The sequence below is a fragment of the Pristiophorus japonicus genome, chromosome 13, assembly GCF_044704955.1.
Source record: "Pristiophorus japonicus isolate sPriJap1 chromosome 13, sPriJap1.hap1, whole genome shotgun sequence".
NCBI classification, from domain to species: Eukaryota; Metazoa; Chordata; class Chondrichthyes; family Pristiophoridae; genus Pristiophorus; species Pristiophorus japonicus.
The window spans coordinates 147,765,316-147,789,466 of record NC_091989.1 but is presented as its reverse complement, the minus strand read 5'-3'; the positions used below and the strand labels follow the sequence as shown (position 1 = coordinate 147,789,466).

The following is a 24,151-nucleotide window of genomic DNA, read 5'->3' as shown; positions in this document are numbered from 1 at the left end:
CTGCCAATCATGTTAAATCTGTGTCCTCTGGTTCTCGATCCTTCCATTAATGGGAACAGTTTCTCTCTATCTACTCTGTCTAGACCCCTTATGATTTTGAACACCTCAATCAAATCTCCTCTCAACCTTCTCTGCTCTAAGGAGAACAACCCCAGCTTCTCCAGTTTGGATCATCTTACCCATCTTTCCGTATCAAGGTTTCCCAAGTGTACAAAGTAAAATGCGATATACAAATAAGTTCATCACATGCAACTAGGCAAAATTTATTTAAATATTTTGACCTTTGATTATGAACTTCAGCATTTTAAGTAGTTTTATGCCAATTAAAAGTTACATTCTACAATAGAATGTCATCGTTCAGAAAAACACTGCAACTCAAAGCATATTTGGATAAGAAGGGTAAATACTAGAAAGGTTGAAGTAAAATGTACTAGAACATGATCCTAATTCTAACAACCAGAATGTGTTAGCCCTGCATAGAAAATGTTTAATCTACAAAATGTAACCATTATATCCCAATAGCTTTATAATAGGCATGCAGAGATGTGCATTATAACTGGATTTGTAATCTACTTCTCCTCAAAACATTGTCAAACCTTTCCTGATTTTGTCATGAGATTCCCTCTTTTCCTTACTGTCTAATATGTATAGGAGTGTTCAATAGGATTGAAGACAAGAACTGATTATACTCCAAAGGAGCAAATCAGGATCATATTTCCACCTATGCAGAAAGGTTTCAGTAAAACAGAAGAATGTTCAATAAAATACACTCCCATAAGCAGGTCAAATGGTGCCTCCATAGAGTCTGAGCAGATTATAACTAGGATCTAAATATATGTTATTCAGTAATGATCTTGATCTATTTATAGATCTTCTCAATTATAAATGGATTTGAGAACATGCCCAAAAGATATGGAAAAAGTTGCCAGGCTCGCTAATATTTTCAACACTCCTGTGGACTGCCAGTGTCAAAACTGCAACTTATGAAGTCCAAATATTGTCAACCCTCACATAGTCAGTTGCAAGTAGTCAGCTTAAAAATTGCAACATGAATGGGCTCCCACTTTTCATCAGAAAAGTCCCAAGTCTCATACACAAGTATCTTGAATGAAGTTTCCGCTTACTGTGGATAAGGATAAATGATGATTTAAAAGGGAAATTATTCAAAGAATGTTCCATACATTCATTATAAGTTGTTTGGATGAGAATTATTAACACAATGCTCCAATGGTGTATTTAAATCTACAGAGAAAGCTACAAACCTGACGACATATTCCACTAAGTAGAATTACATCTGAAAATAAATCTCTTGAAATTCTTTGCCACTGTAACAGGAAAACTTGTGACATTCTCCGTCATTTATTTATTGTAACAGACTTTTGGTGATCGGGTCCTCACACCGGCCTCTTGGATAGTTCCACTTTTTGTTGTATTTTCTACCTTTGGAGCAGCAAATGGTTCCTGTTTCACAGCCGGCAGGTAAAAGATACTTTTTATTAAAACAAAGAACAAAGATGCATTTTCCCATTTAGGTTCCATTATATCACACTATTCTCTGGCTAAGGGGATGTATAGGTAATGTATTTCTAGAGCACTGCAAATGTTACTCATGAGCTAGCTTCAGTAGGCTAAGATATGGTGCTCTGACTTTTTTTATAACCCCTCCTTTTCAAAGAGCAAGTGGGGGGGGGGGGGGGGGGTCATTTTTAACACCCTCATGATGGGCAGAAGATGGGTTTAATCAGCAAACTTGCAAAACCTAATCCCAAACCAGTGTGAACGCACCTGCTTCCATTTTAACCGTAAATATAATGTGTAAAGGAGGCTCTGTTCCTGATATTTTGGCAGCCATTTAAATTTAACACTGGGCGGCCGGGTTTCCCAGAGCTCAGGAAATCTGGCAGCTAAAGGGAAGTGAGAGAAGCCAGATCAAGCAGGCAAGTCCTTCTGATGGCACTGCTTGTGGGCGAGGAGGAGCAGGAGTGCTTCCCATGCTCCTGAAGCAAATATTTCGCTGTAATTGGCAGCCCCCCACAACCCCAAAATTATTCCCGTTCCCCCTCCCTCCTGATTGCCAATCCAATTCCCACCGCCCCCCACATCAACCTGCAATGATTCCTGGTCCCCATTCCAACCCAAATGTCGGTTGACTCTCTGACCCTCCACCAACCAATGTTTCCCAATTGCCAGGGACCATCCCCAACCATCCCGGACTACAGTCTTCTACCACTGGCTTTCCAGATTGACAGGCTGGCCGAAAATAGAGTAAAGAAATGATAACGAGATCCTGCCGTTAAGTTCGGCAGGGCCACTGCGTTCCTGACATTTCCAGCCCTCCCCACCCCCACCATAAGTATTGGTGTCCATTTTTGACATTGTACAAATGAATCAGGCAGGGTGACAAATCTCTCTTTAAATATGTAGCCTAGCCCAGAGTATCAGATGAAACCTAGGAGAATCTCAACACTACCTATAGCAAGGATATTAAGAAAGAATCCTTCACAAGCTGTATTCACCCTCCAGGCCTCGGGTATTCTGATACACAAATTGATTCAAATATAGGACGTCGCAATAGTAAAATGATAATATAGACAGTGCAAGCCCCCATCCCCACCCCAACACCCTGAAAAGAACAAATTGAGGAGTTGGTTGGGTGGAACCTTGGAAAAGAATAAGTTTCTTCAATTAAAATAACGCACGAGACCCTGCAAGGTATGTAACGGTAGGTCATGCTGTCTTCCCAGTTCTTTGAATGCAATACTGTATAAGCTCTACATTACAACCAGGATAGTTTATATGGAAGAAAGTCAGCTGAGGATTTTCTGATACAATAGAATTACAAGATAGGACAGACAATTGCTAGCTGAGGTTTGAAACTACTGTGTCGAGATAAACTGGTTGGTATTCAGCTTGAGGGATAGCTGAAACATCAAGCATCAATGCATCACATCAATGTCTAATATAGGAGATGCAATTGTGATCCACTGTACAAAGTCAGCCATCTGCTTGGAAGGGAGTGAAGTCCATTGCCATAGGTCCAATGGGCTCCTTCAGAAAGGAGGGTATCTTTATCTTTTTCTGGCAATTCTAATTTTAACTATAGCGGTCAGAGAGCAGGAAAACACCCTCTTCGACATTAAGCAATTCCATAATGACTCAGTAACAGGCAAATGTTCCAACACTGACACAGCTGATCACAATCTGCAATCAAACTCTGGTGGAGGCAGTGAATAGACCATAGGTACTTTCCTGTTCACATGGGTCAGAAAGATAAGGGAGAGAATACTTCTTGTGATATACTGTATTAAGTTAACTAATCAAAACCGCTGAATCACATTGCACTGCATTGGGTACATTTGTTCAGCCAGGAATTAAGAGGACTCCTCTGTCAATAAAAAAAGCAGTTCTTTATGAGAAAAGATCAGGTATATTGGGCTTAATTTTCCCCAAAGCTGTTTTTTGGTGTGCTTGAAGAGTTACACCCGTTATTTTTGGGTCCAACTACGCCAAAAAAAAAATCAGCCAACTTTCCCCATTTGAATTGTTGATTTTGGCGCCGCTTAGCCAGTCCTTTAACTTTGGGGGGTGGAGCCTAAGATCTGCACCAAATAGATCGGATTGTCCTGGTAACCAGGGTCACACTGCGGGCTGAGGCTGGAAAGTGACACAGACAACACATTCTGGCCAGCTCACAGCAACCTGCACACCTTGCACATTGCAGCAGCATTTCATCATTAAATTATTAAAGTGTTTATGCCAAAAGTCTATCCCCCCCACCTCCCCCCCTTCCTGGTGCCGCTCATAACCCTGGCCGAAGTGCTTCCCCCTCCCGGTGCCCACTGCTAGACCTGGCCAAAGGGCCTCCTCCTCCTGATGCCGGTTACCACTCTGAACTCTGGCCAAAAGACTTCCCTCCCCTGCTGGTGCTGGTTGCCACTCCTAACCCTGGCTGAAAGTCCTGCCTCCCTCCACTCCACTCCACTCGCTACCCCCCCCCCCCCCTCCCCGCTCTCTGCTGCTGCTGTCCGGACCGTGGAATTGCATCTGCTGCGCCGATTTTCTTAACTGCCGAGAAGGTTTTTCCACAGCGGTCACATACGCCATCCTCAGAAAAACTGGAGTAAATCGGAGCTGGCCAAACTTGCTTAAATGGCCAGAATTGATGCAGGCAGCAGATTACGCCCCCAATGACGCAAAAAAAAACTAACCTAAAAAAATCATAACTAAGTTACACCAGCGCACAATCTTTGGGAAACTTGGATATTTTAATTTAGGCCAAAAAAAAGTGGCATGCACCAAAAAAACGGCGCAGATAACTGGGAAAAATTGAGCCCATAATGTTACCAAAGAGCTGCATCCTCCAACTTTCTCAGTTAGCAACTCGTACTTATTTCTACTTTTTTAATCCCTCTCTCTGGGGTCAAGTTTCAGCCGCCCGCTAGAACGGCACACATCGGAGAGGCCTGCCTAATTTATACAACAAAAATTGTGCCGAATACTGACCTCGCGATTCTCAGATAGCTGTAGGCCCAATTCCACCTCGGCACAGCGCAGCAGGAGCTGTTGGGGGCGGAGCTACAGCCCTGCGCCGAAAACAGTGCTGGCAGCTGCGCGGGTGCACAGTAGCTGCTGGCCTATCCCAGGCCGAAGGGACGTCGCCCCTATCCCCGGCCGAGTGGCCTGCGCATCTTACCTCGTCAGCGGGGCCCACCCACCCGGCCTCTCGCTGGGGCGGGCCCCGCCCGAAGAGTCGGCGGCAGCAGCCCGGCATCGACAGCATGCGGGGCTTCTTCATCATCTTCTCTCTTCCCCTCCCCCCCATCTTCTTCTCTTCCCCCCCCCATCTTCTTCTCTTCTCCCCCCCCATCTTCTTCTCTTCTCCCCCCCCCATCTTCTTCTCTTCTCCCCCCCCATCTTCTTCTCTTCTCCCCCCCCATCTTCTTCTCTTCTCCCCCCCCATCTTCTTCTCTTCTCCCCCCCCCCCATCTTCTTCTCTCTCCCCCCATCTTCTTCTCTTCCCCCCCCCATCTTCTTCTCTTCCCCCCCCCATCTTCTTCTCTTCCCCCCCCCCATCTTCTTCTCTTCCCCCCCCATCTTCTTCTCTTCTCCCCCCCATCTTCTTCTCTTCTCCCCCCCCCCATCTTCTTCTCTTCCCCCCCCATCTTCTTCTCTTCTCCCCCCCCATCTTCTTCTCTTCCCCTCCCCCCATCTTCTTCTCTTCTCCCCCCCCATCTTCTTCTCTTCTCCCCCCCATCTTCTTCTCTTCCCCCCCCATCTTCTTCTCTTCTCTTCCCCCCCATCTTCTTCTCTTCTCCCCCCCCATCTTCTTCTCTTCTCCCCCCCCATCTTCTTCTCTTCTCTTCCCCCCCCCATCTTCTTCTCTTCTCTTCCCCCCCCATCTTCTTCTCTTCCCCCCATCTTCTTCTCTTCTCCCCCCCCCCCATCTTCTTCTCTTCCCCCCCATCTTCTTCCCCTCCCCCCCATCTTCTTCTCTTCCCCTCCCCCCCATCTTCTTCTCTTCCCCTCCCCCCCATCTTCTTCTCTTCTCCCCCCATCTTCTTCCCCCTCCCCCTTCTCCCTGGTGCTGCAGTAGGTGAGTAGAAATATTTTTTTATTTATTGTGATTTTTAATTTTTTTTTAAATGTTTTATTTTTTAAATTTATTTGGATTGATTTATTGATTTATTTATCATTTATTATTGATGATGGCTCTTTATTTGTAAAAGTGAAGTGTTTAATGTTTGTAAACCCCCCTCCCACCCCCGTTCCCTACGCCTGATTTGTAACCTATGCCTGATTTTCTAAGTGTAGGCAAGGTTTTTCTGAGCGTACAAAAGTCTACACTTGCTCCATTCTAAGTTAGTTTGGAGCAAGTTTTTGCTGCCTAAACTTGCAAAACAGGTGTAAGTGACAGGACTCGCCCCCTTTTGAAAAAATCTGTTCTAAAATGAAACTGTTCTAACTCACTAGAATTGGAGCAAACTAAAGGCCGAGAATTGCAATTTCTAAGATGCTCCATTCTAAACTAGTTGCTCCAAAAAAATAGGAGCAACTCAGGCCGAAACTTGACCCCTCTGTTTCAGCACATACTTCAATCATATCCAATGGCTCAGCCAGACAATCTACTTCCAGGCTCTGGGAGCATTGGTTAGGAGGTGTAAGAGTGAAATAAATCGACTTGCTTCTTTTGTAAAAAAATGAAACATTCCTTCTCTGCTAATATTGCATAGGGAAACAGGCATAGACTCACTTTCCCACACATACTGATTCAGTACATTGGTACATGTGCTCCGTATATATCTTTTGATCATTAAAGTTAGTTGATAACTGAAACTTAAATATCTGTGCATCCGGACAACTGTTTTGATTTCATCTTTTCTTAACAGACTTACATTTGCCACAGCCCGTGAGGGTCATATGATTAAGATTTTGTCATACATCAACATCAGACGTTTAACACCTTCACCGGCTCTCATGTTCAATGTGAGTAATTCATGTTTTCATTTACAACTTAATAAAATGAGGATAGTCTGGTGCCAGTGTACTAATATGAATGTCAGAATGATAGTAAGCCGTTTTGGTGTATCCACAGTGGTGGCAGTAATGGAAGACCACCATTATTATTAATATTTTATAAAGTCTAGATAGTGTCTGAAATTGCTGAAAATGTAGCGAGTGAAAATTATGCTTGGAGCACCACCATGAAAACTGACTGCAAATGATAATGGTCTGAAATGCAATACATTCAAAGAGAAATTTAAACAGAATTCCTCCTAGGTTTATTGAGATTGTCTGATGCCGTACTATTAACAACTAGAAATTGTTATTTATGGGCAGGGAATCAGTGACCTGCTGTATAGCCAAATGCAGGGATAATTCTAAATCCTGAATTCAGTTCAGTGCCTACAGAAGGCTGAATATTGCCTTGAATATGAGAAAAAAAGTCAAACACTTCACACCACACTGTGTAACTAGAGGAGGTACCAGAGCATGAAGGACAATGAAATAATCTAACATTGCACAATATATTTTTATAACAAAGTTACAGCAGATGAGAAAGATGGATGGAAAAGAGCTTTGTAAGTGAAGACTAACGAATGTGTAAAACTATATTTTTAGTAGATAACCTAACTTTCTTTCCCATTCATTCGACCTCTACATGGAATTAAATTGGTCCTGAATTTGCGGTCGGTGGCATAGCTAAAGAGTACGCCGCCAACATCCGAACTAAATCCGCACTTACCTCGTGCAAACCCCCCTTTGTGAAGTTGCTTTCAGACACTGCAGAGTTATGAGTGGCCATAGATCCCAGGGATGCACCGATGTGCGTATGCAAACCTGGGATCATGTGGGGCGGTGCTTCTTTCACTTCCTGACTCTTAGCCAATCAGGAAACTTAAAAAACAGCATTAAGTGTTGCAGAAAGTCCATCTAAGCAGCTGACCTTGTTTTATTTTTACTATTCCCACTGCACTTTCCAAAAGATTGCTGAAACATTTTTCTTCAATTCGCATGTGTTTTTTTATATTAAACAATTTGATGTCAGGCTTTGGCTTTTAAATTGCTGAATTTTTTTTTTTTATAAACTCACAAAATAATTTAGCAGCCAGAAATGCTATTTTATTAACAAATTACGATCATTGCAATAGTATTTAATACACAAAGCAAGATTTCAGCATTAATAGAATTCGATCAAACACTGAAAAATCTTGAGATACGTTTTACTGAAGGTGTCCTTAAAACCATAAAACTCGATTAGGATGCTTTTTATGGACCATATAAACCTAGCTCAAAATTTTACAATTTTCTCATTCCCCCTCTCCTTATGCTGTGCAATAGGCTCCTGCGCCTGTTTGCACCAGCCTTTTAAAAAAAATCAGTGTAAGTAATGCACTGTTGGTGAACAATTAGCCCAACTTTTTGCCAGTTGTTGATTTCAATGAGTAGGTGAAATGTACAGCACAGCGATGCAGAGTTGGAATGTGACAGATTGCAAGTTTGGGATTTAGCGCATGCTAAATTTCAAAGGCGGTAATGGCATATTCTGAGAGTACGCCATCATACTGACCACAAATTCAGGGTCATTATATCAAAGTCCTGCAAAAAAAAACTGGGGTTGGGCTTCTCTGGCCAGGCTTGAACTACAGCTATACAGGTGCTTATCTTAAGTTGTTAGATAAAACATTATTGTTTTCTGAAACCACAGAAGTTGCTCTCTGAATGTATCTGCACATCATAGGTTGGCATAACACAGGTAGAATTGGCTCTAATCCTTTCCTAACCACGGAGAAAAATAAGGCAATACATTTTTCAAATTAGATTTCATTACCCCGGTGGTTTGCTCAAAAATACTGAAAATAAGCCCATTTAGCATTCTGAACATACGGAACAAAAAAGAGAGAACAAAGTGGTACTTTTGTTTAATGGAAGAAACATGTAGAGTAGATTTTAAAAAAAAAAACAAGATTCTTTCAGATTCAGTTTTATGAACAAACATTTTTTCCCTCATGGCAAGCAAGAAAAAGCAGGTCACCATCAAAGCACAGACCTCACTAATAATACATACTAAAGTTAATATAAACAGATGGTAGTTTAATGTAAGGTACATCTGACATGAATATCCTACTAAAAAAGGTTATGGGACCGAAAATCTATGGGGTTGGGGGGGGGGCGCAGGAGGGTGTAGGATGGTATAATTTGGCAGTTCATTTACCGGGTGTTGGGGACTAAGAATTCAGATCTGCATGGTTTCCATTACATTTATATTATATCAAAAATTCTGATCATGGGTGTTATGTAATGATGTGTGTATCGTCCCAGTACCTTAAATGTAATGTAAGCACTATGCCACACCACAGAGGGCGCTGTGGTGGGAAACCTGGTAGTACCTACAACAGGCACTATATAAGGCTGACCACCACACCTGAGAGGCACTCTGGAGCTGAACAATAAAGGACGAAGGTCACAGCAGTTAGATCAACACCAGACCGTGTGGAGTCAGTGATTTGTGTGCTACATACACCACGTTGGCGATGAGGAAGCGGACAAACTCCACGCAACTATGGCTACTCTGGGCTCGCTAAAGGATTTTAAGGTGGGCAATGATTGGGAGACCTTTACGGAAAGGCTCGAGTACTACTTCACAGCAAACGACCTGACGGAGGACACATACGCAATGAGAGAGAAGCGCAAGGCGATATTGCTTTCCAGTTGTGGCGATGAGGTTTACTGTCTCGTCAGGGATTTGCTGGCACCCGGGAGTGCCAGGGACAAGTCATACGAGGAGCTAACTGAACTCATTCAGGACCAGTTGAAACCGAAGGAGAGCATCCTCACGGCCAGATACAAATTTTACCATCACTGCCGACCTGAGGGCCAGGATATCACCAAATATGCTGCGGACCTCAGGAGACTCGCGGCGCCGTGTGATTTTAGTGCACACCTTGACGAGGCTTTGCGGGACGTTTTTGTTATGGGGATTGGCCACGAGGGCCTCCTTCACAAGCTGCTAGCCACGGAACCCACAGTCACCCTTGACAAAGGCCATCGCCATCAGCCGGGCACATATGACCTCGACTTGCAGCACCAAGCAAATAATCCACAGTCTCGAACCCGGCAGGCACTGTCCACAGGATAGTGCCCACCACGGACAAAACTGCAGAATGTGGCTCTGCCCAGGGCAGAGAGCACGGACCTCGGGGTCCTGGAACTCAGAGTCCGCCGAGGGGGGCCAATCAAACAGCACCATGCTGGCGTTGTGGAGAAGCCATGAGGCTCACCGGTGCAGGTTTGCGGCGTACACGTGCAATGCCTGCCACGTTAAAGGCCACCTTCAGCGTATGTGTAAAAGAAATCAGACTCACCATGTGGCTGAGGAGATGGGGGATGATCTACTGTTCAGTGAGGAGCAGGTAGAAGATGATGAGGTGTTGGGACTGTACATGTGTACTGACGATTCGCCCCCAGTGATAAGGGAAGTAAAAAATCAACGGAGTCCCAGTGAGTATGGAAGTGGACACGGGCTCGGGTCCGTCGTTGATGAGTCGGAGAACTTTTGATAAACTGTGGATTAACCCAGCTGCACGGCCCAAGCTGGTCCCGGTCACGGCGAAGCTGCGTACCTTCACCAGGGAACTAATACCTGTTCTTGGCAGAGCGGAGGTGCAGGTATCCCACAGGGATGAGATGCACGGTTTACCTTTGTGGGTCGTTGCAGGCGATGGGCCGACACTCCTCGGCCGGAGGTGGATGGGGACGGTCCATGGGAGCTGGGAAGACTTCACCACTCCACAGGCTGCTGCTCCCCGGGGTGCTGCCGTGCCCCGGGTTCCCAGAGAGCAGCGCTGACCGAGCTGGAGCTGCAGCCTCAATCCACCCACAGGCAAGCCCCAGGCCCGGACCTCAAGCCACAGAGATCCTACAGCCTCAGACCCCACAGGCAAGCCCCAGGCCCGGACCTCAAGCCACAGAGATCCTGCAGCCTCAGCCCCCACAGGCAAGCAGCCCTGCAGAGTGGGGCCTAGTGGGGGAGGGGTGGGGGGGGTTGAGCCGGTGGGGTGCGAGGGATCCAGGATGGCCGGCGGTTCGAAAGAGCCCCGCCGAGGAAGTTGCCGTCGGGCGGGCCCTGCCGAGGAGCTGTTAGCTAGCTTCGGGCGGCGGCAGCAGCTGGAGGTCGGGAGCCACGGCGGCTGCATGGGAGGCCGCGGGGGAGGCGGTGGAGGGGAGCGGAGGCTGCGACGGTGGAGGGCATCCGGAGCGGCGGAGAAGAAGATGGCGGCGGCATCGTGCTCAGAGCAGCAGAGCATCAAAGATGGCGGCGCCCAAGGAGAAGCCTTGTGGAATCCTCCTGTATCAAAGATGGCGCCTTAAAAAGGAAATGCACCCGGGAGTCTTAAAAGGGCCTTACCAAGAGGTGGTCCCCACAAAGGACTTCTGTAAGGCAGAGCGAGTCTAAAATGAGCTATGTTAATGTGAGATGGCGAATTTATAACAAGAATTAATTTTTTAATGCTGAATGGCCACTGTATTTGTGCAAAATAATGGATGAAGTACAATTAATGATAACGGCTAACAAGGAAATCAGGGATCCGTTACCAGTCAATAACTAGTTAATGTACCAGATAAAATGTACCACTGTCTATGCCTACCTGCTTCCGTTGGACAAGTGTGATGTTATGTAATGATGTTTGTATCGTTGTCCTGCGTCCTGGTTGGGGGGGGGGGGCGGGGGGAAGAAGGGGGGGAAGGTGATGTTATGTAATGATGTGTGTATCGTCCCAGTACCTTAAATGTAATGTAAGCACTATGCCACACCACAGAGGGCGCTGTGGTGGGAAACCTGGTAGTACCAGCAACAGGCTCTATATAAGGCTGACCACCACACCTGAGAGGCACTCTGGAGTTGAACAATAAAGGATGAAGGTCACAGCAGTTAGATCAACATCAGACCGTGTGGAGTCAGTGATTTGTGTGCGACATACACCACAATGGGCAAGGGAGTCTGCCTGTTTGCACCCACCCCAATATGTGCAGACAGCTTTGGGGGGAGGGGGAAAGGCAGTGGTTGGGTGTTCTTGAGCTACACGAGAAATTTCTCCTATTTATGCCACCTGATAGCCCCAGTGGGACATATGCTTGGTGAGAGAGGAGTAGGTCCCATACTGGGCCTTAAATTGGCCCCAAGATTGCTGGTAAGAAAGCCTTTTCCTGGAATATTCAAACAAATTTTGCTCATAGAAAATTACGACACAGGAGGCGGCCATTCGGCCCATCATGTCTGTGTCTCATTTATCTTTGCCCTTCCCAGATCTCAGGAATACCGGATCAGGGCAAGCACCTCTTAAGCCTCTACAGACACAGGCCACTTAGTTGCACTATGAAAGTGACCCTGTCGCCAGGATTTTAGATGGGTTACCATCAGGGCTCTGTGGTGACCAAAGGTTTAGCCCGATCACAAAAACAAAATACTGCAGATGCTGGAATCTGAAATAAAAACCGAAAATGCTGGAAATCTCAGCGGGCCAGGCAGCAACTGTGGAGAGAAAGCAGAGTTAATGTTTCGGGTCAATGATCATTCGTCAGAATTGGCAAAGGGTCATTGACCCGAAATGTTAACACTGTTTTTCTCCACAGATGCTGCCTGACCCGCTGAGATTTCCAGCAATTTTTGTTTTTAGTTTAGACCTACCACTCTTCCAGCAGTAAAGCAGAGACCCTGGAATTTCAGGCCCAAACTGTTTAATAGATAATACTGAATGCAGCTAAGTAGATTTTCAGTGAGCTAAAAGACAGATCTGATTCGTGCTACAATTTTCAACAATGAAAACCCCTTGAAAACAATCTTCAGTGAAATACATTATAATCTCTATTGATCCTTATAACATCAAAAATTAATGAATCAAGCAAGCTTAGCCATTAGTACAAACCTAGCTTAACAAGTTTTGAGCTAGCTGCTTCTAACCTTAGAAAAATGTCACCCTTGTGACTATTTTCAATCCAGATTCTTGTGGACTGTTTCCTTAGCTGGACAGAAAATTAAAGGCTTGGCTTCTGACCCTTGCCAGCTCTTCAGCTGAGGATTGGCTAGTTACTGCCCTCCTTGGCAGCACCTCCCTCAGCTCACATGAATGAAGCCATCACAACATATTACACCCAATTTCCTTTCTCATTGTCTCAGAAAAATGGGTTGCATTCACGTTCCCAGATATTGGGCGCTCTGAGAATTTAATCCATTGTGAGACAAATTTAATTTAATAGGAGTGTTTTATCAGTTTTACCCAAAATTCCTCCTCAGTTAAATCATCAAAAATCCCCAAACACAACAATTGGCATACCTTTAATTGAACCAAGATGGCAGAAATGTTGCAGTCAACAGATGTTCATGGTTTTAGCACCAATGAATAGACCTTTTTCATTTTGCATTTCAAGTTTTTAAGGTAGATACTATTAAATGCTAATAAAGTCTGCAGTGATGGAAATACTGGTTGGCTAGGCTTATCTTTTCAATAGCCAAAAAACTGCAATCTTGTATGTAGCAGTTAAGGTTCATCTGCATGCTCATCATCATGTTTTCCGTAAAGATCATGGACTTCTAAGACTGGGATCTCTTAATACATCCCATTTAGTTGAGTGATCAGGGGCACCAAAACCTTTAGTAGGACATCCATACTCATTTCTTGCACTGTTTAGGTAGTGCCAGAGTTTGCCTTAGAAGTTGGCAGACAGCTACAGCGTATGCATTTCTTGAAGCTGACCCTGCTCCAGTCCTACCGTTGCTGGTAGTCAAATGCCCTGCTGCTTTCGTTAATTTAGCTTGATCAGAACGTTGGACCTCCAATACCCTCAGTATGTCATGTGTCAACCTCCGTTCTTTTTTAGAAACACGCAACTTCTGAAAAAAAATCCTGGTAAATACAATGTAAATACAATCTGTAACTACTCTTCAGTCAGTTAATTGTCTAATGCTGTACTCTATTTTTCAGGGCTTTCTAGCTATTATCTACATAATTCCAGCGGATATTAACACACTTATAAACTACTTCAGCTTTGCTTCCTGGATTTTTTATGGACTGACTACATTCTCACTGATTGTCATGAGATTTACAAGAAAAGGTCTGAAAAGACCAGTAAAGGTTTGATTTATGTGACCTTTCTTTCCGATATGAATGTAACTATGTGGACTGACATTATTTTTACCAATTAAAATTTACATTTATTTTTCAGAAATCCCATTTGATCTCAGTGGGCTTTCGCTCTCAAAAGTTTTTTTTCCCCCGGCTAAATACTATAGAATCTTTGGAGGAATATAGAAAGTTAAGAGGCAGAATTAAAAAGAATATTAGGAATGTTAAAAGAGAGCACGAGAAATTCTTGGCCAGCAAAATTAAGGAAAACCCCAAGATGTTCTACAAATGTATTAAGAGTAAGAGGGTAACTAAAGAAAGGGTAGGGCCTATTAGAGACCATGAGGGTAATCATTGTGTGGGGGCGGAAGATGTTGGTAGGGTTCTTAACAAATACTTTGCATTTGTTTTCACAAAGGAAAGGGACAATACAGATACTGCTATCGAGGAGGAGTGTGATATTCTGGATGAAATAAATATAATGAGAGAGGAAGTATTAAGGGGTTTAGCAGCTTTGAAAGTAGATAAGTCCCCAGGCCCGGATGAAATGCATCCCAGACTGTTGAGCGAAGTAAAAGAAGAAATAGCAGAGGCCTTGACCATCATTTTCTAGTCCTCTTTGGGTCTGGGCATGGTGCTGGAGGATTGCAGGACTGCTAATGTCATACCCTTGTTCAAGAAGGGAGAAAGGGATAGGCCAAGTAATTACAGGCCTGTTAGCCTAACCTCAGTGGTGGGAAAATTATTGGAAAAAAATCCTGAAAGACAGGATAAATCTGCATTTGGAAAGGCAAGGAATAATTAGGGATAGTCAGCACAGATTTGTTAAGGGAAGATCGTGCTTGACTAACCTGGTTGAATTTTGAGGAAGTAACCAAGAGGGTCAATGAGGGTAATGTATATGATGTAGTATATCTGGACTTTAACAAGGCTTTTGATAAGGTCCCACATGGTAGACTGGTTATGAAGGTTAAAGCCCATGGGATCCAGGGCAAAGTGGCAAATTGGATCCAAAATTGGATTGGAGGTAGGAAGCAAAGGGTAATGATTGATAGATGTTTTTGTGACTGGAAGGATGTTTCCAGTGGGATTCCACAGGGCTCAGTACTAGGACCCATGCTTTTTGTGGTATATATCAACGATTTAGATTTGAATATAGGGAGTATGATTAAGAAATTTGCAGACAACACTAAATTTGGCTGTGTGGTTGATAATGAAGAGGAAAGTCATGGGCTTCAGGAGGATATTAGTCTACTGGTCAGGTGGGCAGAGCAGTGGCAAATGGAATTTAATTCAGAGAAGTGTGAGGTGATGTACATTGGGAGGGCTAATAAGGAAAGGGTATACACATTAAGTGGTAGGCCACTTAATAGTGCAGATGAACAAAGGGACCTTGGAGTGCTTGTCCACAGATCCCAGGTGGATAAGGGGGTTTAGAAGGCATACGGAATGCTTGTCTTTATTGGTCGAGGCACAGAATATGAGAGAGCAGGGTGGTTATACTTAAATTGTATAATACTTTGGTTAGGCCACAGCGGGAGTATTGCGTGCAGTTCTGGTCGCCGTATTATAGGAAGGACGTGATTGCACTAGAGAGGGTGCAGAGGAGATTTACTAAGATGCTGCCTGGCATGGAGAATCTTAGTTATGAGGACAGATTGGATAGGCTGGGTTTGTTCTCATTGGAAGAGGAGGTTGAGAGGCGACCTCATTGAGGTGCACAAAATATTGAGGGGCCTGGACATAGTGGATACTAAGGATCTATTTCCATTGGTGGAGGGGTCTATTACGATGGGGCATAGTTTTAAGGTGGCTTGTGGAAGGTTTAGAGGGGATTTGTGCAGAGGGTTGTGGGGATCTGGAACTCACTGCCTGGAAGAGTGGTGGATGCAGAAACCCTCACCACTTTTAAGAGATGGTTGGATGGGCACTTGAAGTGCAGTGGCCTGCAGGGTTACGGTCCTAGAGCTGGTAATTGGGATTGGACTGGATGACCTTTTTTTGGATGGAGCAGATATAATGGTAAGCACTGCAGAGAATAGAATATGGCCAGGGTGATCTCCTGGACTAGTTTCGATCGCCTGGATGGGTCGGAGAGGAATTTTCCCAGATTTTTTCTCCCTAAATTGGCCTGGGTTTTTAATCTGGTTTTTGCCTCTCCCAGGAGATCACATGGCTCCGGTTGGGGTGTTGTGTAGAATGTTTTAGTATAAGGGGTGTCGCAGTTGTGGTGAGGCTTACTGGTTGGGCTTAGGTGCTCTTTGCCTTTCCGTCATTGTTCATAGGTTTATATGTAACCTTTAGGACTGCTGACCAAAGGCTCTTTGATGGATGGCGGGATACAATGGGCCGAAATGGCCTCCTTCTGCACTGTAGATTTCTATGTTTCTAAATGCTGTGTCTTTTCCCCTCTTTGGGTCTCATTATAACAAATATTGTTACTCGGTTGAGAAGGCAGCTTTGCAAACTGCTCCCAGGTCTCTGTGATGGTCTTTCCCTGACCCACAATCTATTATCCCATGATTTAATACTGTGCAACTAGACATTTTGTGAACTTTTTCTTGACACTGCAACTTTGCTCAAACAGTCCCAAGTAACCGACCTTTTACTAAAACAAATAAAATAGAATGTAGGGCTGTTCATTACATTTATAGGTCTTTGGAATTGGCAAAATTACACACTGAACTTGTACCACACTTCATGAAAGCGTATTCAGTAATCTGCCATGGTGAGCTGCATTGTTCGCATGCCAGACACAAGACACCCAAAGCAAGCACTCTACTCAGAACTCCTTCACGGCAAATGAGCCAAAGGCGGGCAGAGGAAATGTTTCAAGAACACCCTCAAAGCCTCTTTGGCCAGGAACTCCCAGGTGTCAGTGGAATGTTGCACTTTATCAAAGACCGTCCTATGTGGAGGACGTGCATCCAGGAGGGCGCTGAGCACCTCGAGTCTCATCGCTGAGAGCATGCAGAAACCAAGCGCAGGCAGTGGAAAGAACGTGCGGCAAACCAGTCCCACCCACCCTTTCCCTCTTTCCCTCAACGACTGTCTGTCCCACCTGTAACAGGTGACTGAACAGTCCAATACGAGAACCACAGTCCCTAAGATTTCATTTTTAGAGTGGAAGCAAGTTTTCCTCGATTCAGAGGGACTGCCTATGATTCAGCTGGTTAAGAGCTGACAATATCCCTGTGGATGCATGTTTCCTTAGCTCTGCCAACCTGCACCTAAACTCTCTGGCCTAAATAAATAGGATTTGTGCCTACAGAGATAAAGTGTATACTCCACATAGGAGAAACAGAAAGCCTACAGGTTTTCAGTAACTTGAATTGGAGTCTCTTGAACACGTTGATGGGTTTTTGCATGCCAGAAAGCTGGTTGATTAAAAAAACTTCAAACTTCTCCCAGGTTTGCATTGTTAAAATCTCAGTGTGCATTCTCATTTCAGGTCCCCATAGTTCTCCCGTTTGTGGTGACTCTTGTCGCAATCTACTTGGTTCTCGCTCCGATCATTGGTTCCCCAGACTGGGCATACCTATATTGTGCACTATTTATTGTGGGAGGACTGATATTTTACGTCCTATTTGTTTACTTTCACTTCAGCTGGACTCGCAGAATAATGAGTAAGTAGTAAATATTTGTTGCTTAATGTATCCATTATGTAACTTGAGAACTGGGGATAAGTTCCAAAACAAACAGAATGTGAAGTAATCTAAGTTGGGCTTATTTGGATTGATTTATAAAATCAGAAAAATAGTCTGGTATGTACCTTTTGGTGTTATCACTTAAACTTAATGATCCAAGTTGGATAAGCATTTGGCAGCAAATTCAATTCCACGATAAAGCTAGTGAATTGTGTGTTTTTGAACTCTGGGGCTGGCCAACACATTCCCATAAAATACAAGGCGATAGCATTGGCATTCTGCTGTTCTTACCCATTTCCCAGCAGGCAGCTCAGAATAGCAGCTCGCAGACCCAAGAGTATCAAATGGCTCAAGGAGGTATAAATAGACTACTTTGTTACTGGTTATCTGTCACCACGTTTTCCAGCTGCTGGTATTAGGCCTGCTAGGGATTTTTTGGGGGAAGATGTTTTCAAATTTAAAAAAAGATTCAAGAAGCATTTGCACTTGTCAAATTATAAAAACTATTTGGTGACAACATCAAGCAGGAATCTTGTGCCAGAATTCCTTGACACACAAGTGATTCATGTCATGTAATAAAGTATTTTCTGGTCGCAAAACCTCTCTCTCACAAATTTCACCTTCCTTTTCAGACCTAGCATTTGGACACTATATTTTGGGTAGCCCAGATCCAAACTCAAAAAAGAAACTCATGCAGAGCTTTAGTCTAAGTGGAATCTTAGACTAAAAGCAGAAAATATTTTTCATTGACTAATTTACCAAGTACTATTTTTATTAGGAGTAAAATCAGATAGAATTTCAGCAGATAGCACATCATCTTCGATACATGAATTTGAAAAAAACAAGCATATTTAAGAATATATTCAGCTGCACAAGATGTTTTTCATTTTTGTTGGGTATATATTTCATATCCTCGTCAACAAAAGCACCTTATAAGTTTTAATATGAGTAACTGTGAAAGTATAAAATATTTTTGCATGATTGCATCAGACCACATCATGTTCATGACTGTTTTGATAAAATAGTAACCTTTAAATTGTATTCCCAGGGCCCATTACCAAACATCTGCAGCTGTTCATGGAGGTGGCACCAGCAGAGACTGAACAGTAAAAGTACCCATCATCTCACTTTTAATTCACACCTTTAATATTTTATGGTACTAGAGATGGAAACAAGGGCCAGAAACAGCTGTAATATATTTCCTGACATCAAAAAAACAAACATCTTTCTCTATTTCCCCTCGTGCCCTCTCCAAGCTCATCTTGCCCACAAGACCCACCTCCTGCTCCCTTGATCCTATTCCTACTAAACTGCTGACCACCCAGCTTCCCTTCCCGGCTCCCATGTTAACTGATATTGTTAACGATTATCTCTCCTCAGGTACTGTCTCCCTCTCCTTCAAATCTGCCGTTATCACCCATCTGCTCAAAAAAACACTTAACCTCCTCCGTCCTTGCAAACTACCGCCCCAGCTCCAACTTCCTGTTCCTCTCCAAAGTTGTTGCCCGCAAATCTGTGCCCATTTTTTCTGGAATTCCACGTTTGCATCCATCCAATCCGTTTCCACCCGTCACAGTGCCGAAACGGCTCTTATTAAAGTCACAAACGGCATCCTTAGTGACTGTGACAAAGGTAAACTATCACTCCTAATCTTTCTTGACTTGTCTGCAGCCTTCGACATGGTTGACACACCATCCTCATTGAAAGACTCTCTACGGTCGTCGCTGGGTGGGACTGCACTCTCCTGGTTCCATTCTTGTCTATCTAATTGCAATGGCTTCTTTTCCTGCTCCCACACCATTACCTCTGGTGTCCCCCAAGGATCTATCCTTGGTCCCCTCCTATTTCTCATCTACATGCTGCCCCTTGGCAACATCATCCGAAAACACAGCATCAGTTTCCACATGTACACATAACACCAACGTTACCTCACCACCATCTCTCTCGAGCCCTCCACTGTCTCTAAAATATCAGACTGTTTGACATCCAGTACGAGATGAGCAGAAATTTCCTCCAATTAAATATTGGGAAGACTGAAGCCATTATCTTCGGTCCCCACCACAAACTCAATTTCCTAGCCACTGACTCCATCCCTTTACCCAGCAAGTGTCTAAGGCTGAAACAGACTGTTCGCAACCTTGGTGTCATATTTGACCCCGAAAACTTCCGACCACATATCCACGCCATCACTAAGACTGTCTATTTCCGACTCCACCCCTGCATCAGTTTATCTGCTGCTGATACCCTCATCCATGCGTTTATTACCTCTAGACTTGACTATTCCAATGCAATCCTGACCAGCCTCCCACGTCCTACTCTCCATAAACTTGAGGTAATCCAAAACTCTGCCTATACCCTAACTTGCAACAAGTCTCACTTGCTCATCACCCCTGTGCTCGCTGACCTACATTGGTTCTTGGATAAGCAACGCCTCAATTTTTAAATTCTAATTTTCAAATCTCTCCAAGGCCTTGCCCTTCCCCATCTCTGTGATCTCCTCCAACTCCACAACCCTCTGAGGACCTCTACCAATTCTGGCCTCTTGAGTATCTCCAATTTGGATTGCTGCACCATTGGTAGCCATGCCTTCAGCTGCCAAGGCCCTAAACTCTGGAAATCCTTCGCTGTAGCTCTCCGCATCTCTTCCTTTCTTTCCTCCTTTAAGATGGTCCTTAAAACCTACTTCTTTGACTGTCCTCGCCTGTCCAAGGAAGTATTGGTCGCAGTGAACACAACCCAGACCTTGTGACGAAGTCACGTCTTCATACGGAGGACACTCTTCGTGTTGTGTGGCACTGCCATCATGTTAAATGGATTAGATTCTGTATAGATCTAGCAGCTCCAAACTGCAGCAGAATTATATTCCACTACAATCTGTAACCTCATGGCGTGGCATATCCATCACTCTACCATTACCATCAAGCCAGGAGGCCAACGCTGGTTCCATGAGAAGTGAAGAAGAGTACGCCAGGAACAGCATATCTAAAAATAAGATGCCAATCTGGGGAAGTTGTAACACACAACTACATACATGCTAAACAGTGGAAGCAGCAGGTTATAGACAATGCGAAGTGATCCCACAACCAACAGATCCAGTCGTGAATGGTGATGGACAATGAAACTAGCAAACAGGAGGAGGAGACTCCATGAACGTTCCCATCCTCAATGATGGCAGAGCCTAGCACGCGAGTGCAAAAGACAAGGCTGAAGTGTTTGCAACCATCTTCAGCCAGAAGTGCCGAGTGGATGATCCCTCTCAACCTCCACCATCACAGAAGGCAGTCTTCAGCCAATTCGATTCACTCCACATGATATCAAGAAATGGCTGAGCACACTAGATATAGCAAAGGCTATGGGCCCCAGCATCCTGGCTGTCGTGCTCCAGAGCTAGCCACGCCTCTACCCAAACATGACATCCACCCAACAATGAAGAAAACTGCCCAGGTATGCCTTTCCACAAAAAGGACAAATCCAATTCGGGCAATACCCGCCCCATCAGTCTACTCTCAATCATCAGCAAAGTGATGGAAGGTATAGTCGACAGTTCTATCAAGCAGCACATACTCACCAATAACCTGCTCACCGATGCTCAATTTGGTTTCTGTCGGGACCACTCAACTCCTGACCTCATTACTGCCTTGGTCCAAACATGGACAAAAGAGCTGATTTGCAGAGGTGAGGCGAGAGTGACTACCCTTGATATCAAGGCAGCATTTGAAAGAGTAAGGCATCAAGGAGCTCGAGTAAAATTGAAGTCAATGGGAATCCACATAAAAATTCTCCACTGGCTGGAGTCATACCTAGCACAATGGAAAATGCTTGTGGTTGTTGGTGGTCAATCATAGCCCCAGGAAATCGCTGCAGGAGTTTCTCAGGGCAGTGTCCTAGGCCCAACCATCTTCAGCTGATTCATCAATGACCTTCCCTCCATTATAAAGTCAGAAGTGGGGATGTTCGCTGATGATTGCAGTGTCAGTTACATTCACAACTCCTCAGATAATGAAGCAGTCCATGCCCGCATGCAGCAAGACCTGGATAACATTCAAGCTTGGACTGATAAGTGGCAAGTAACATTTGCTCCACACAAGTGCGAGGCAATAACTATCCCCAACAAGAGTCTAACCACCGCCCCTTGATGTTCAACGGCATTACCATCCCCGAATCCCCCACTAACATCATGGGGTCACCATTGACCAGAATCTTAACTGAACCAGACACACAAACACTGTGGCTACTGGGTATTCTGTGGTGTCTCACCTCCTGACTCTTCAAAGTCTTTCCACCGTCTACAAAGCACAAGTTAGGAGTTCGATGGAATATTCTCCACTTGCCTGGGTAAGTGCAGCTCCAACACCACTCAATAAGCTCGACACCATCCAGGACAAAGCAGTCCACTTGATTGGCACCCTCTCCACCATTTAAACATTCACTCCCTCCTTCACCCGACGTTCTGTGGCTGCAGTGTGTACCATCTACAAGATGCACTGCAACAACTCACCAAGGCTTCTTCGACAGCACCTACCAAACTCATGACCTTTACCACCTAGAAGGACAAGACCAGCAGGCGCATGGAGGAGATCTTACAGGTGCTGCTGTTCCCAAGTCACACACAATTCTGACTTGGAAATATATCCCCATTCGTTCATTATCCTTGGGTTAAAATGCTGGAACTCATTCCCTAAGAACACTCCGTTCTCTCGCCACTGACTCCATCCCTCTCCCCAACTTCTGTCTGAGGCTGAACCAAACTGTTTGCAACCTTGGTGTCCTATTTGACCCTTAAATGAGCTTTCAACCATATAACCACAGCATAGCTAAGACAGCTATTTCCACATACGTAACATCGGCCGTCTCCACCTTTGCCTTTGTTCATCTGCTGTTGAAGCCCTCAGCCATGACTTTGTTACCTCAAGACTTGACTATTCCAACACACTCCTGGCTGGCCTCCCACATTCTACCCTATGTAAATGAGTGGTGATCCAAAACGTGGCTGCCCGTGTCCCAACTCGCACCAAGTCCAGCTCACCCATCACCCCTGTGCTTGCTGATCTACAGTGAATCCCGGTTAAGCAATGCCTCAATTTCAAAATTCTCATCCTTGTATTCAAATTCCTCCATGGCCTCACCCCTCCCGATCTCTGTCATCTCTTCCAGCCCCACAACACCGCCCCCCCTTCACTCACCGGGAGTTGTCTATGCTCCTCTAATTCTGCTCTCTTGAGCATCCCTGATTATAAATCGCTCAACCATTGGTGGCCGTGCCTTCTGTTGCCTAGGCCCTAAGCTCTGGTATTCCCTGCATAAACCTCTCCGCCTTGTTTTCCTCCCTCAAGACGCTATATAAATACAAGTTGTTGTTGTTGGAGTAGCTTCACCACAAGGACTGCAGCGGTTCAAGGCGGCGACTTGCCTTGCCAGCGATGCCCACATCCCAGGAACAAATAAAAAAGCTTTTGGTCATCTGCCCGTATGTGGCTCAGTGTGAAATTTTGTTTTATAATGCTCCTGTGAAACATCTTGAGACATTTTACTATATTAAAGATGCTATATAAATGTAAGTTGTTAATTATTTCTGCAATCTAACATTCATAGTAATGCGCAAGTAAATGCTATTGTTTGCAACGATCCCAAATATATAGTCTAGTATATTTTCAATTGATACGAACCCTGTACAAAATCTGTTTATAATGTGATGCATATGTTTGTGTTTATTAAAATTTTTATTGAACCATAGCCTCATTAGTTAATTGTCAAGTGAGAGCCAGATTTAATCATTCTAATTTCCCACATAGGAAGCTTTGATCTTTGCTGTAGTATCAAACAAATCCACCAAGTAGAAATCAGTTATTTCGCCTATTTCCACCTCCGTAACATTGCCCGTCGCCGCCCCTATCTCAGCCCATCTGCTGCTGAAACCCTCATCCATGCCTTTGTTACACCTCAACTTGACTATTCCAACACACTCCTGGCTGGCCTCTCACATTCTACCCAATGTAAACTTGAGGTCATCCAAAACTCGGCTGCCCGTGTCCTAACTCGCACCAAGTCCCGTTCACCCATTACCCCTTTGCTTGCTGACCTACATTGGCTCCCAGTTAAGCAACGCCACGATTTCAAAATTCTCATCCTTGTTTACAAATCTCTCCATGGCCTCGCCCCTCCCCATCTCTGTAGTCTCCTTCCAATCTGTATATCCTGTTTTATCCATGGTATGTTGAGTTTAACCTTAGGATTATGCTTGAATCTGACAACATTCAGAATTTTGTATGCTTATTTCTATTTCAATAGTAATTATCTAACAATTTAAAGGACAAATATATCTACAGTTAATATGCATCATCTACAATAATGTTATTCAAATGCTTCCAGATTCAGTTAGAAGGCTTATCCAATCGCTTTGTAGAATGAGAAGGTGCATTGCCACTTTACTCTACTGCCACCTGTTGGTAAATTGTCACTAATCATTTTGTCCTCAATCTTCAGAATTTTCATAGGCTTTAGAACATAGTGATTCAAAATACGTTAAGGAAAGCTGAGCCTCATTAATCATCATCCTTATTGGGTAATGAACATGTGAACAAAATACTTTACCACTAGTTCAAGAATAAATTATGATGGGCAAGTCACCAAAGCATACTGTTCACCAACTCAAGAAAATAATTTTGGATAAGCACATGCTCAAAACTTTGCATGTACTCATATGACGAGCAGGGATCTTAGCCAACAAAAATCATCAAAAACTGATAATCTGGTCCTTCATTCTTTTGCTATATATGAGACTATGTTGTACTGGCTACAATGTTTGCAATATATAATCAAATGGCTTTAAAGCTCTTTGAATATCCCGAGAACATGCATGATCTTTCTTACTTTACCAGGTTT

At 44.2% G+C, this 24,151-nt stretch overlaps 1 protein-coding gene across 1 annotated transcript in view; it reads left to right on the top strand.

Annotated features, from left to right (window-relative positions):
• Positions 1-18,379, top strand: part of slc7a9 (solute carrier family 7 member 9) — a 97,646-nt gene extending 79,267 nt beyond the window's left edge. Inside the window, exons 8-12 of the mRNA XM_070896967.1 lie at positions 1,376-1,479; positions 6,387-6,483; positions 13,482-13,631; positions 17,074-17,248; positions 18,318-18,379. Coding sequence (XP_070753068.1) covers positions 1,376-1,479; positions 6,387-6,483; positions 13,482-13,631; positions 17,074-17,248; positions 18,318-18,379 — 588 coding nt within the window. The remainder of the gene's footprint in view (positions 1-1,375; positions 1,480-6,386; positions 6,484-13,481; positions 13,632-17,073; positions 17,249-18,317) is intronic.
• Positions 18,380-24,151: the final 5,772 nt, after the last annotated feature.